The 12,944-nt window shown below is 47.4% G+C and overlaps 1 protein-coding gene across 1 annotated transcript in view; it reads right to left on the bottom strand.

Annotated features, from left to right (window-relative positions):
• Positions 1-10,998, bottom strand: part of CFAP92 (cilia and flagella associated protein 92 (putative)) — a gene marked incomplete at both ends in the record, with an annotated part of 65,730 nt that extends 54,732 nt beyond the window's left edge. The window contains 4 exons of the mRNA XM_080811197.1: positions 4,444-4,575; positions 8,592-8,796; positions 9,388-9,578; positions 10,737-10,998. Of these exons, the coding sequence (XP_080667323.1) occupies positions 4,444-4,575; positions 8,592-8,796; positions 9,388-9,578; positions 10,737-10,998 (790 nt within the window). The remainder of the gene's footprint in view (positions 1-4,443; positions 4,576-8,591; positions 8,797-9,387; positions 9,579-10,736) is intronic.
• Positions 10,999-12,944: the final 1,946 nt, after the last annotated feature.

Raw genomic sequence — 12,944 nt, 5'->3', positions numbered from 1 at the left:
TGCAAAGAGCCAGTTGCAGGAAGATAGGTACAGTATGAAACCATTTCGGTAACTCATAAAAACAAAAATCAATACAACATTGAATGTGTCAGAAAGAATGGGGTGGCAGGAAAGGGTCATACCAATTTCTATGTAGGATAGGGAATGCTTTTTTAAAAAGATTTTTATTTATTTATTTGAGAGAAAGAGAGAGAGAGCACAAGTGCAGGGGAGGGAGAAGTGGACAGCCCACTGAGCAGGGAGCCCTACACGGGGCTCAGTGCCAGGACCCTGGGATCACGACCTGAGCCAAAGGCAGATGCTTAACCAATGACACCACCCAGGCGCCCCCTAGGGGATGCTTCTTAAAAGCATAGGATGCAAAGGAGACTACCTGTATAAACTTTTTTTCTCAAAAAGAAAGAAGGAACGGAGGATGGGAGGGCTGGAGGGAGAGAGGATGGGAGGGAAGGAGGAATAAAGGAAGGAAAGAAACAAAGGAAGAAAGAAAGAAGGGGAAGGAGCAAAAAAAATGAAGGAAATGTGGCAAAATCTTAACGCCTAAATTGTACATACATCGTATTTTTTGGTGTTCTCTTTTTTTTTTTTCCAAAATAAAAAGATGGTTTGAAAATCTCACTCAAATGCTTAAAGAATATTTTTAAAAGGTGAGGCTATTTAATCTGGAAAAGAGAAAACTTTTCAAAGAGCTGAAGGTGTTCCGATATGAAAGCGTGGACTAGTCTTCTAGGGCCTTAAAAAGGGAATGTGAGCAACGGTGTTTCCGATGCCTGGCAGAGAGCCCGCCTGGAGCAGTCACTTCTCTCTGCAGCTTCGGAGTGCTGAACTCGAACCAGGAAAAGCGGACTTAATGGATAAAGAGTTAAGGAAATGATTTGTACCAGTTACAGCTGTACAAACAGGAAGTGGGCCATCCCAAGAGGCAGCAAGTGCACCAGTTCTAGAATATTCCACCTCATACAGGAAACCTAACTGCTGGCTGAAAAACTGGTGAAGAGAACAAGGTTAAGAAGGAAGAGGTCAGGGCACCCGGGTGGCTCAGTCATTAAGTGTCTGCCTTTGGCTCAGATCATGATCCCGGGGTCCTGGGATCGAGCCTCATATCAGGCTCCCTGCTGAGCAGGGAGCCTGCTTCTCCCTCTCCCACTCCCACTGCTTCCATATCCTCTCTCACTGTGTCTCTCTGCGTCAAATAAATAAATAAAATCTTTAAAAAAAAAAAAAAGAAGGAAGAGGTCAATGTAGTAGCTTCTGAGGACCCTCACTTCTCGGTCTGTCACTAAGACTACAGACTTCTGCATGAGTGGTTCCTGCAACCTGGGATGCAATTTCCCTCGTTCTACCATAAGAAGGGAAGAACTTCTTATCTTCTGAGAGTCCTTCTATAAAGCCGACTCGTTGCTTCTTCAAAATACCTACCTACACCTACTACAGCATCTATCACATAGGAATGCAGATATTATTTGAAAGTCTACAGTCAACTTTAGAGATTTCCATGCTCCCCACATTCATGACATCATGAGTCAGGAGCGTGCAAGCACTGGCAGGAGTGGGAAGGGCTGCTGTGCGAACGGGTGGGATGATGCAGGTAAATGAGTGGGAGAAGGTGGGTTGGAATGGCTGGATGGGGTGGGACAGAATGGGTAAGTTGAAAGGGTATGTAGTGTTTTTTTACTTTCAAGTAACATGTGGTCACATATCAACAATCTTTCTGAAGTATTCTGAATTTGAAATATTTCATAATGCTTCTAAGTCTAGTTATACTATAAAATTCCAAAATCCCATCCTAACTTACTTTGAAATTTTTGCTTTTCTAACATGTTTGTTAAGCTGCTAAATGATGATCTCTCATGATCTTCTCCTTTCGTCTCCATGCCGACTGCTGCTCCCAAAGAAAGAGCTGTTTCTCTTGAAATACTCCATCTAGAAAATTCATAGAGAGAAAAATAAATGAAGGTGAAAAAAAGCAGGGCCCAGACCTAAGAATCTATTTACTGGACCAAATGTGAGCAGATTTTTATTGTATTTATTTATTTTAGATTTTATTTATTTATTTGTCAGAGAGAGAGAGAGAGAGAAAAAGTAGGGGGAGCAGCAGGCTGAGGGAGAAGCAGGCTCCCCACTGAGCAAGGAGCCTGATGTGGGACTCCATCCCAGGACTCTGGGATCAGGACCCGAGCCAAAGGCAGATGCTTAACTGACTGTGCCACCCAGGTGTCCCATGAGCAGATTTTTTTTTTCCATGAGCAGATTTTTAAGAAATGACATTGCATTCTTCTAACCAAAGCTTCTTAAATTTCAATGTGCATATGAATCACCTGGAAATGCTGTTAAAGAAAATGCAGGTATTGGGGCGCCTGGGTGGCTCAGTGGGTTAAGCCGCTGCCTTCAGCTCAGGTCATGATCTCAGGGTCCTGGGATCAAGCCCTGCATCCGGCTCCTTGCTTAGTGGGGAGCCTGCTTCTCTCTCTGCCTCTGTCTGCCTCTCTGCCTGCTTGTGCTCTCTGTCTCTCTCTCTGTCAAATAAATAAATAAAATTAAAAAAAAAAAAAGATAAGAAAATGCAGGTACGGTTCAGTAAGCCTGGGGTGGACCTGACAGTCCACATTTCTAACAAGTTCCCAGTCATGCTGATGCTGTTGCTCTGCAGACCACACTCGCATTATCAATTTCTAACTAGAAATATTATGGAAAATAATATATTTTTATAAAAGCAGTCAAAACTCTAATATATCCAGGAATTCATTTGCAGGAATTAAGAAAAAAAATTTTTTGAACTCTTATTAGAAATCATAAAGGAGGAGCTGAATTAGGTGAAAAGATATACCATGATCATGGATGGGAGAGCCTCACAACGTAATGTCATTTCTTTTCAAATTAATGCATCAATTCAACAGAAAAAACAATTTTTTAGAAGTCAAGATTTTTTAATGACACAGTCTCTTGGTTCTCCCCATCCCATTCTCCCAAGCCTCCAGCTGGACCTCCATTCAACCTCTGGTCCCCACGGTATCCAAGGAATCTCCAGATCCTTCTTAGGCTCTAAGAGCAATTGCGCTCATAGCAGAAAAGGCTGTGGACTTGGTGATCCGAAGTCCTAGAGTCCTGACTTTACCAACACTCCCAAGATCCCCAAGAATCCCAGTTTTAAAACTTTGAGCCAATCACTAACCACTCTGTTATGCTGTGAAGAAAACGGAATAGTAATAATATCATCTCTCAGAGTGACCATGATGAGAATTGGGGTAAACCAACATGTGCAAAAGCACAGGGCATATCTGCACTCATAAACACAAGCATTCCTTTCTCTGTTCCTTTAATTTCACCTGGATTGCATGAGATCCAATTTAGCTAAGTTACTAAAAATCCATATGACTCTCGGTGAGAGACTGTATGGCTTATGCAAGAGGGGATTCCACTCCCAATCCCCGAAATAGCATAGTTCCATCCTTACCGAACTGTGGCAAGTTCTTCCATTCTGAGTACCTTCTCATCTCCCTCGGGGATCTTGGGAAAAGTTTCAAACTCCGCTGGGTGAGAATATGATAATATTTATTAGCAAATGGGACTTCCTGGTCCATTGTAGTTCCTTAAGAAATGAGGGTCCTTTACCCATTTTGTAATGGCAGTCACCAAGCAGTGGTGAGTATAAAAAGGCTGGTTAATAATAAATGAGTAAATGAATGAATGCACAGACTAATGAGGATTATTTGGACAAATGGAGGCAAGAGGAAGCCACCAATTTCTTATATAACACCCCATGGAGGGTGAAAAAAAAAAAAAGGAAAAAAAGTCACTATCTATTCAGTTGTCTAATTCAGCACTGTTTACATCAGAGAACACTGAAAACACTCCCAAGATCCCTACGTCCCCATCTACAGAGAATCTTACAATGCTACCAGCACATGAAAAATTATGGACTCCACAAATGAAGTTTATGCAGTTCTTTAGTAAATAGGTTCTTAAGTAAATAGGAAAGTGCATGTAGGGACATATTCATCTCAGAATACAAAAGTATGTATCCAGAACAACCCTATCTATCTAAAAAAAAAAAATCTTACAACAAAGGAATGTTCCATAACATAATAACCAAAATATTATAATGCTTGTTCCTGGTCATAGACTATAGATTGTTTTCCCTGCTTATTTTATATTTTTCCATAGTCACTAACTTTTCTAAAAGCAAACCACACATATGTAACTTCTACAGTTAGTAAAGTTTTGTAAGTCATTAAATAAAAATAAAACAAAGAAAAAGGACCAACCACAAAAAGTGATTCCTGCACTGAGAGCAGTGATGCCTTCCAGAATGAACCAGCACCAGCAGGAGTTGCTGATACATAGGAAGGATACCAGTGTACATGCACGACACCAGCAACACCCATCTATCCCCTTCCCTGCCATTGACTTCCCAACTTGTCCACAAAGGTCATCTCCACTCACCGCGCAAAGACTTGATGTGTTTTCCTGCTTTTTCTGCTTTATCTCGTGTGTCCTCCTGGTTCCACTCCTCTTTGATGTGCAGGGCCTGTGCAGACAATCTTCTCTGATTTAAAACCAAACTTTTCACTTCTTCTAGAAGACAGGAGAAGAACCATTGACTCAAACCAATCAGAAATTCTTACAGAACACCTTCTACATGTACGGCACTCTCCTAGGGCTATAGATGGAACAGGCGGATAACAGAGGCAGGGCCCCTGCCCTGCAGGAGCAGACACCTAGGCACTGCTTTAAAATGCCAGGAAACCCAAACCTCAGCTGGCAATGGCTTCTTCCAAACAAGACCATTAAGTACTTGAAATGCATCCTTCCATTTGATCATGGCCCTTCACGTGAAGGAAGGCACTCCCACTTCCCCTATTTTACAGGTGGGGAGTATGACACTTATGTAACTTTCCTGTGGTCAGAGAGCTGGTATTTACCGAGCCAGAACTACCCCCCAGGGCTCCTCGCAGCCAGCTAGGGAGATGAGCCCTCTCTCCTTCATTCTATCAATACAGGGCTCCGTATGCTTGTAGCAGCAACCAACATGGGAGGAATAATGAATGCAGATAATGGAAGCTACAAGAAATAGGTGAAGAAAAGAAGAGATGCAATTGGATTCAGTGTTGCAGGACAGGTACTGACTGTGGAGAAAGAGAGGAGGCTAAGAGCCCGCTGGGTATGGCCTCATAGCTGAAGGCAGGGCTCACAATCAGGAAAACCCTCGTGTTTTCAGGGACCAGAAGTGAAGGTGAGAATAGCGGTGAGAAAGGAGGCTTGGGGAACAAATTAGAGGATGCCTTCAAGGCCAGACTCAGAAGATGGACCTGGTTCCCCAAGCCACTGGACGGCCATAAAAAGGTGCAGAACAATGGAGTGCCAAGGTCAAAGCAGGGCTATAGACAAGTCAGGGAACTGCAGTAGGAGAGAGGAGATGGGGAAGAGACCTGAATGCCGAGGGAGGAGCCAGCTGAGAGGCAGAGAGTCCCAAAGGGCCCCACAGAGGCAGGGACACCAATCAGGTGTTGGTTGGAGGGACAGCCAAGGGCTGAGGGCATAGCTGGGGTCATGCATGACTCTGGGGCTTTGTGAACGATGCAGTCTTTGTCCAGTAACCGAGAAACCAAGAAGCCAAGGAGATTTAATAGAGGAGGAATGTTGACTTTTGATGGGATGTTCCATCAACCAGCAACAGGTTGAAAATTAACCAGTTCAGGCAGGGGACCTATAGTTCATCCAGGTACATTTCCTATCCTCTCTGGAACATGAGCCAAACCTCTCAGGCTATTGCTTCCCTCCCATAGACAAGAGTTTCAAGAAGACAGCTTTTAAGGTGAAAAAAGGACTTGAGACAACAAGCACACCAGATGCATTTTTATTAAAATGTTCTTTCTACTTATACACAAGACGCACAGAGAAATGTTAGCAATGACTGCCTCTGGTCCAGGCATCATGTTATCTTAGTTCTTTCTCCCTTGTGCTAGTCAATATTTTTAAAGGATTATTTATTTCAGAAAGAGAGAGAACGTGCGTGGGGAGGGGCAGAGGGAGAGACACAGACCACTCCCTTCCGAGACCATCATCCCATGACTCTGAGATCATGACCTGAGCTGAAATCACGAGGCGGACACTCAACCAACTGAGGCACCCAGGCGTGCCTGTGCTAGTCAATTTCTGAATTGTTTTACACAGTGAACATACACTGCTTATGGAAAGAAATTATTTAACATAAGAGGCAGTGATGTCAGGTGTGAGATAGGGGTTGGGGAAGACCAAGTGCTATCATTTCAAGTACACTCACGAAGGCCCATGGCCCTCCCTGCGGGGCCTAGAGCACACTTCCTCCTTCCTTTCCTGGCCAGCTGATTACATTTACCTTTCCAGACTTGGCTCCCATGGTCCCATACACCTGCCCCAGCACCCGTGCTCCAATGTGAGCTCACTTGGGGGCACATGTTTACCAGAAATTCTGGTTCAGCAGCTCTGGGGCAGACCCTGGGATCTGCACTTGGGCAGCATTTCTTTTTTCTTTTTTTTTTTTTTAATTTTTCTATTTTATTTCTTTTCAGTGTTCCAAAATTCATTGTTTATGCACCACACCCAGTGCTCCATGCAATACGTGCCCTCCACAATACCCACCACCAGGCTCACCCAACCTCCCACGCTGGGCAGCATTTCAAACGCATCTAACACAGGTAGTTTTGAACCCCATGCTTCGAAGACATGGGTCTTTCCTTGGGTCCAAGTAAGAAAAGTCTCTTTGAATGCCATTTTCTCATACAGAAACCCTACAGTGAGTAGTTTAGATATAAACTAGTGATTCTCAGACAGGGGTGATTCTGCTCCCCTCCCCAGGAAACATTTGGCAATGTCTGAAGAAAATTTTGGTTGTCATAACTGGGAGGCTACTACCGGGATCTAGCAGGTGGAGCCCAGGACAGCTCCCACAGCAAGAAATGATCTGAACCAAAATGCCAACAGCACCAAGGGTAAGAAAACCCGGATATAAATGAAAGATGAACAGTCAGAAAGCCCAAGTGTCCGTGCCAGAAAGCCTCCCCAAGAAGACAGGCTGGAAAGCCAGAGAAAGCAGAGGGTTCTGCTAGTCACAAAAAAAATGGGTTCTGATTCTGGCGCTGCACACACTTCAAGCAGGTGTCAGTCTCCTATGCTCACTGCAAAATAACTATACTTGTCTGGAGCCACCAACAACAGTGATAATGGTACCAGACTCCATCCATGCTCAGACACACATCGCCATGACCTCTTCACATTTCTCAAAACGGGACACGTCTTACAATTAACGCCACAGCATAGTTTAATTGGCAGCATTTTTGTTTTTAACTATAGACAACACACACTCTCTCATCGCTGGGTGCTGGGTACACTCCCATTACCCTGCCTTGAGGCATATAAGGAGAGAAAGTGGGAGGGTGCCCAAGGTCATTGGCTTGTTCGAGATGGGAGACAGGTTGAATTGAGCTGACTGACTTCCAAGTCTGGATCTTTCCACTCTCCCTAGCTCTCCTTGGAGGTGAGCTCAAAAAGAGACTTTCAGGCATTGATAAAATATTCACCTAGGGGTACCTGGGTGGCTCAGTTGGTTGAGTGTCTGCCTTGGCTGGGGTCATGGTTTCAGGGTCCAGGGACAGAGCCCTGCATTGGGCTCCCTGCGCAGCGGGAAGTCTGCTTCTCCCTCTGTCCCATCCCCTGTCTGTGCTCCCTCTCTCCCTCTCTCTCAAACAAATAAATAAAATCTTTAAGAAATATATTTACCCAAATAAGAATCTAGAGGGTCTCTATGAAAAGGTTAATATGGTTATCTCAGGGTCATGGGATTCTTAAGTTTTCTCTTGTTTCGTGGTGTCTTTTTCGTCAGTGAACACCCAGTATGGGGCGCCCGGGTGGCTCAGATGGTTAGGTGTCTGCCTTCTGCTCAGGTCATGATTCCAGGGTCCTGGGATCAGCCCCACATCTCCCTCAGCCTACCTCTCCCCCTGCTTGTGGTCTCTTGCTCTCTCTGTCAAATAAATAAATAAAATCTTTAAAAAAAAAAAAAAAAAAACAGGGACGCCTGGGTGGCTCAGTGGGTTAAAGCCTCTGCCTTCGGCTCAGGTCATGATCTCAGACCCCGCATCGGGCTCTCTGCTCAGCGGGGAGCCTGCTTCCCCTCCCTCTCTGCCTGCTGCTCTGCCTACTTGTGATCTCTCTGTGTCAAATAAATAAATAAATAAATCTTTAAAAAAATCTAAAAAAAAAAAACCAAAAACAGACCAAAAAAAAAAAAAACCACCCAATACTCAGCCAGGAGACAAGCCAGTGGGAAACCCACATGTGGGTGCTGCCTGGGGACAGGAAGTCCAGAAATGCGGCGGAGGTAGAGGTGGTGAGCACTGCACATGCACAGACACCGCCCACCTTCAGACACAACTCCAGGGGGCGGTACTTCCGGAAGCTCAAGCTTGTCCTGGAGGGACTGACACCCAAAGCCACATGTGCCCCGGGAAGGTGAGATGAAGGAAAAGAGGGGGCACTGGCTTTGATCCTGTTCCTGGTGAGAAATCACATGCCTTGAGAAGTGTTTCAAATAAAACAGATACCCAGCTTACCGAAAGATCCCATATCTTCGGAATACCCAGTATTCTTTAACCGGTAATACCGGACTTTTCTTGAAACCTTGTCCTTTGTGTCCCAGACCTTCAAGGTTATTTTGTGAAAATTTATTTTCTTGAGTAATTCCTTCGTCACGTTGATGTTAAAAGTTTGGGTCCATGACACCCAGACTTTGTCCCCTTCATGCCACGGCCTCACTGTCTGTATAAAAGAACACCAAGAGGCTTTAAGTGTGTGGGACTGGGAGGCTTAGCAGCCTGAGGTTACCCACCCCCCCTGGCCTTGCCCCCAGGGCACTGCTCTCCACCTGTCTGCCTTCTTGGGCCTGGCGCTCCGCATCTCCCACCTCACATCAGGAGATCGGTGTCCTGGCCGGGGCCCTGTCATACTTCTGGGTTTATCGGAAAAAAGAGTCAAAGCAATTACCTGCCCATTCTGCCCTTTCCAGTGACTTCCAAGCACTGAGCCAGAGTTGGGCCATAGGCAGGTGGGGGTGTGTGTGTGTATGTATGTGTATGTGTGTCCCAGCAGGCAGGTGTGCTCACACCTTGACACACAGGGTTACTCACGCAGAGAAGGAAATCACAAGAGCAGCAAAAAGTTTTGAAACACCAAAGAAATGACTAGAAAAAGATATCTAAACAGAAAGTCCGGTAATGGATATTATTAGGTCTGTGTGGACTCTCATTCAGTAGGTCTGGGGTGGAACACGATATCCTCCATTTCTAGCAAGCTCCGAGGGGAAGCAAGTGCACTTTCCGCCGTAGCAGACTCTATGCGAGGTACACACACCTTTACTCCTGAGTCCAGGAACACTTTGGCCATCAGGGGAAACAGCACCATGTCAACCTTTCTAGGCTCCGCCTCATCTGGCAGAAGGAAATACTCAATGTGGTAGTAACGGCGAAACTTTGCAGCAGGTTTGTCCATTCTAGGGTGTTTCTTATGTTTTTCCATCAAACCTGTGTATTTTCCTTTATAACCTAGAAGACATGGATTTAATGAGTCTTGGCTGAACCTCACATGGGAAAGCACAGCCATCTCCACGGTTCCCTGGAAACAAGAAAGAGCCTGATGCTATGGGAGGCCGCCCACCCGCGTGCTGCTTGCCCCGCCTGGGGGGCTGAGAGGCAGGTCCAGGCCCCCTAGCCAGTGGAGTAACAGGGGGCAGAAATTCACTGCATGACGCTGAGAGCATGTGCCTCCTTACATTTTTCACCTGTGGCGCTTTGCCTACCTCCCCCTGGTCTTGGCGGTAAAGAGTTCAAGTCACCAAGAAGACAGGTCAATTCTAAACATAGTATGTGTCTAACCAAAGAACCTCCAAACTATCTGAGGCAAGAATGGATAGAACTACAAGGAGAAGCTGAAATTAATCTTCAGGGGGTAGTGCAAGTAGACAAAAAATGCACATCAAGGTGGAGTTCTGTTCTCTGCCCCTGATGTTAGGGGTCCAACCATGGGACTTGCTTTACCAAAATACTGTGTGCAGGTGGGAGGCACCCGAAGGCCAGAAGAGTTCTTGGATGTCTGGGCTTACCCTCTCATGTGTCTCGGCCTTTCCACAGCAAGACTGTGTCTGGCTAAGCCACATGTCCCGGAGGAGGATGAGAGACACGGGGAGCAGAACAGAGCCACCGAGGGAAGCCTAGCCTGGATCCGCTGACCTGCTCATCCAGGAGAACAAGGGATTCCTGTTTGGAGCCCCTGACTTGGGGAGTTGTTTGGGTTTGTTACACAGAATTTGGGGGGCAACAGATAATCGATATATCCAAACACTCAGAGATTTTCATTCAATACAACTGAGAACTTAAACAAGGAATCTGGTGACGCACAGGCAGCTTACGCGAACCAATTCTGTAATCTCTTCCTCATTCATTCACCTGCGAAAAGCAGAAAGAGTACCACCTGCTTTTCAGTGTTGAGAGGATTAAGCATGGGAAGCCTATTTAATCACTTACTTGCCCGGCCCACAGCAGGCCCCCCAAAATTGCAGTTTCCTTCCTGACTTCTGCTGTTGGCATTGGGCACCTCGCTTGGGGAAGCCAGTGGAGGGAGCTCAGGTGCCCCAAACTTCTGGCGGAAGGTCATTGACGCACCCCTTTTTGCAGAGGGTGTTGGGATTCTGCTCCAGCACTTACCAGTGTTCACTGGGAAGGCCAGTGAGATGATGAACTTGCAGGGGACAACCTGGGGCACATCAGAGTTGAAGGTGCTAGCAAGCCCAAATGAGGACTCGCTGCTGCACGGGTGCTCAGAGTCTGACTCCTGGGCTTGGGCTTTGACCTTCAGGTACTCCTCCATATCACACTCACTCCCAGACTGGTAAAAGCTGGCCGTGGAGGACATGGGCCCCATGCTCACCGGGTCCTCATCCTCCCACTCCCAGGCGTGCAGCGACATTCTGCCGAGCACCCACGGGCGTGGCACTCCTGGCTGCAAGAAAATACAGGTGCTGCTGTGACCTCCTTCTGTTCCCAGGAGGGAAGCCCTGCCTCTTTCAGGATGACCCACCTTCCCCTCCTTCCCATCTCTTGTCCTGTCCTGGTTGAACGGCCAAGGCCTAGGACACTGCCTGGCACGCAGTAGGAACTCAACAATGAACCACAGAGAATGGTGGCTTGCAATGATCAGGCAAACAAGCAACCTCAGCTTCTCCAGCTTGAGTCTCTATCCTCCCCCAGCCCTGGCTGCTCCTCCTTTCACAAGTCAATCGCCGGCACTCCCAGAACGCCAGCTCCAGGTCAGTGCAATTACCCAAGGACCGCAAAGTTGGGAGAGAACCCTGTGCTTCCACTAGGAGAAGCGTCGGGGTGAGAGCAGGGCCAAAGCACGGATGAGTTTGCAATGTAGGGACAGGCGAACCGGGCAAGAGGACAGCGCGTGCAAGAGTCTGGTGAGGTCAGAGAGGGCGAGAACCCCCGAGGCAAGGCACGAATGGGCCCTGAGTGCTGGGTTCAGGACACAAGCTCAGGGTCCGTGGAGGAGGAAGGCCAGCTAACGTTTTGTTTAGAAGGGGGTGCCCAGCTGGAGCGGCGGGAGGAGAGGGACCTTCGGTACCTGAGAGGGGTTGCGCGGGGCAGCAGCCTGGGCGTCACGGCCGCTAGGCGAGAAGGCTCCAAGGACGCAGTCTTGCGGACGTGGGCAGGAAGGCCGCGGGCAGGAAGGCCCGCGGGCTTCGGGCCTCCGCTGAGCCAATTATGTTTGACCGTTGCTAGGAGACGGGCAGGGCTCCTGGGGGCGGGACTTCCCGCCTCGGCCGCGGGTCCACCCGTGCACAGACAAGGTCTGGCAAAAAGGTGTATCCAAATTCAGAAACTAGTTGCCTCCTTTCATTCACTCATTCATTCATCCACTCATTCATTCAATTTTTGAAGAACTCCTGTTCTGAATGTGAGCTCCTATTACACGCCTAGCCCTTCCCTACAGTACAAGGAACAGGGATTTCTGCTTCCTCTATAGGGCCATCAGCCCCCACTTCCCATTCTTTGATAAAGGCAATGGAAACAATGGGCTCTGAAAACTCTAAAAACTACCCCACTTCAAACCTCTTTTCACGCGGACTCTGCTTCTGTCGCTGATGTCCTTAAAATATCGTGAGAATTCTGTTTAGCGATCATGATCCCCAACTCAGAGATGAGGAAACTGAGGCTTAGATTGGTGGGGCGACCTGCCTGAGGTCACACACAGGTGAGTATGCCGCAGCAGCACTGGACTGAAATCCAGACTAATTCCAAAGGCTGTTCTAGTCTGCAAACACCCTCCCCACCAATACGCCCAGCTGAGAGAAGGCTAGCTGTTGCTCCCAATGTAGATCACAGAATACCCAAGGGGCTAGGGTACAGGGACACACCGCGGGGGTAACTAGCAGAAGGAGGCAGGGGCAGGCCTCAAGGAGGAGGTGACAAAAGCCAAACGTAAAAGCAAGAGAAAATATTCCAGGCAGAGGGAAGAGCATATACAAAAGCTCAGAGGGGAACCTGCATGACAAGTAAGGGATGATGAGGCTGGAGTGGTGGGCAGGGCCCCTGGTACACAGGTGTGGAGATCAGGCAGGGCTCCGAGACTATGGGCAATGGGGAGCCACATTAGGTTTTCTGTTAAGAGAGAGCAGCTCCACTTCACACAGGTCATTTAGGAGAATGGGAGCTGAGGCTCCACATATGTGACTATTGGGGAAACTGAGGCTCTGAGGGGAGATATCACCTACCCAAGGCTAAAGAGCAAAACTGTAGCAGAGCTGGAACAGGAACCCAGGTCCCCTGCCTCCCACCTCCTTCCTCCCTAGACTACTCCCAGGGGCTGAGGGAAGCCCCTCCTAAAATACTGCCCATCAACTGGTACTCTCC

Source organism: Martes martes (assembly GCF_963455335.1).
Source record: "Martes martes genome assembly, chromosome: 1".
In the NCBI taxonomy this organism is placed as follows: domain Eukaryota; kingdom Metazoa; phylum Chordata; class Mammalia; order Carnivora; family Mustelidae; genus Martes; species Martes martes.
Note: the sequence above shows the minus strand (reverse complement) of the source record. Positions and strands in the feature narration are given on the sequence as shown.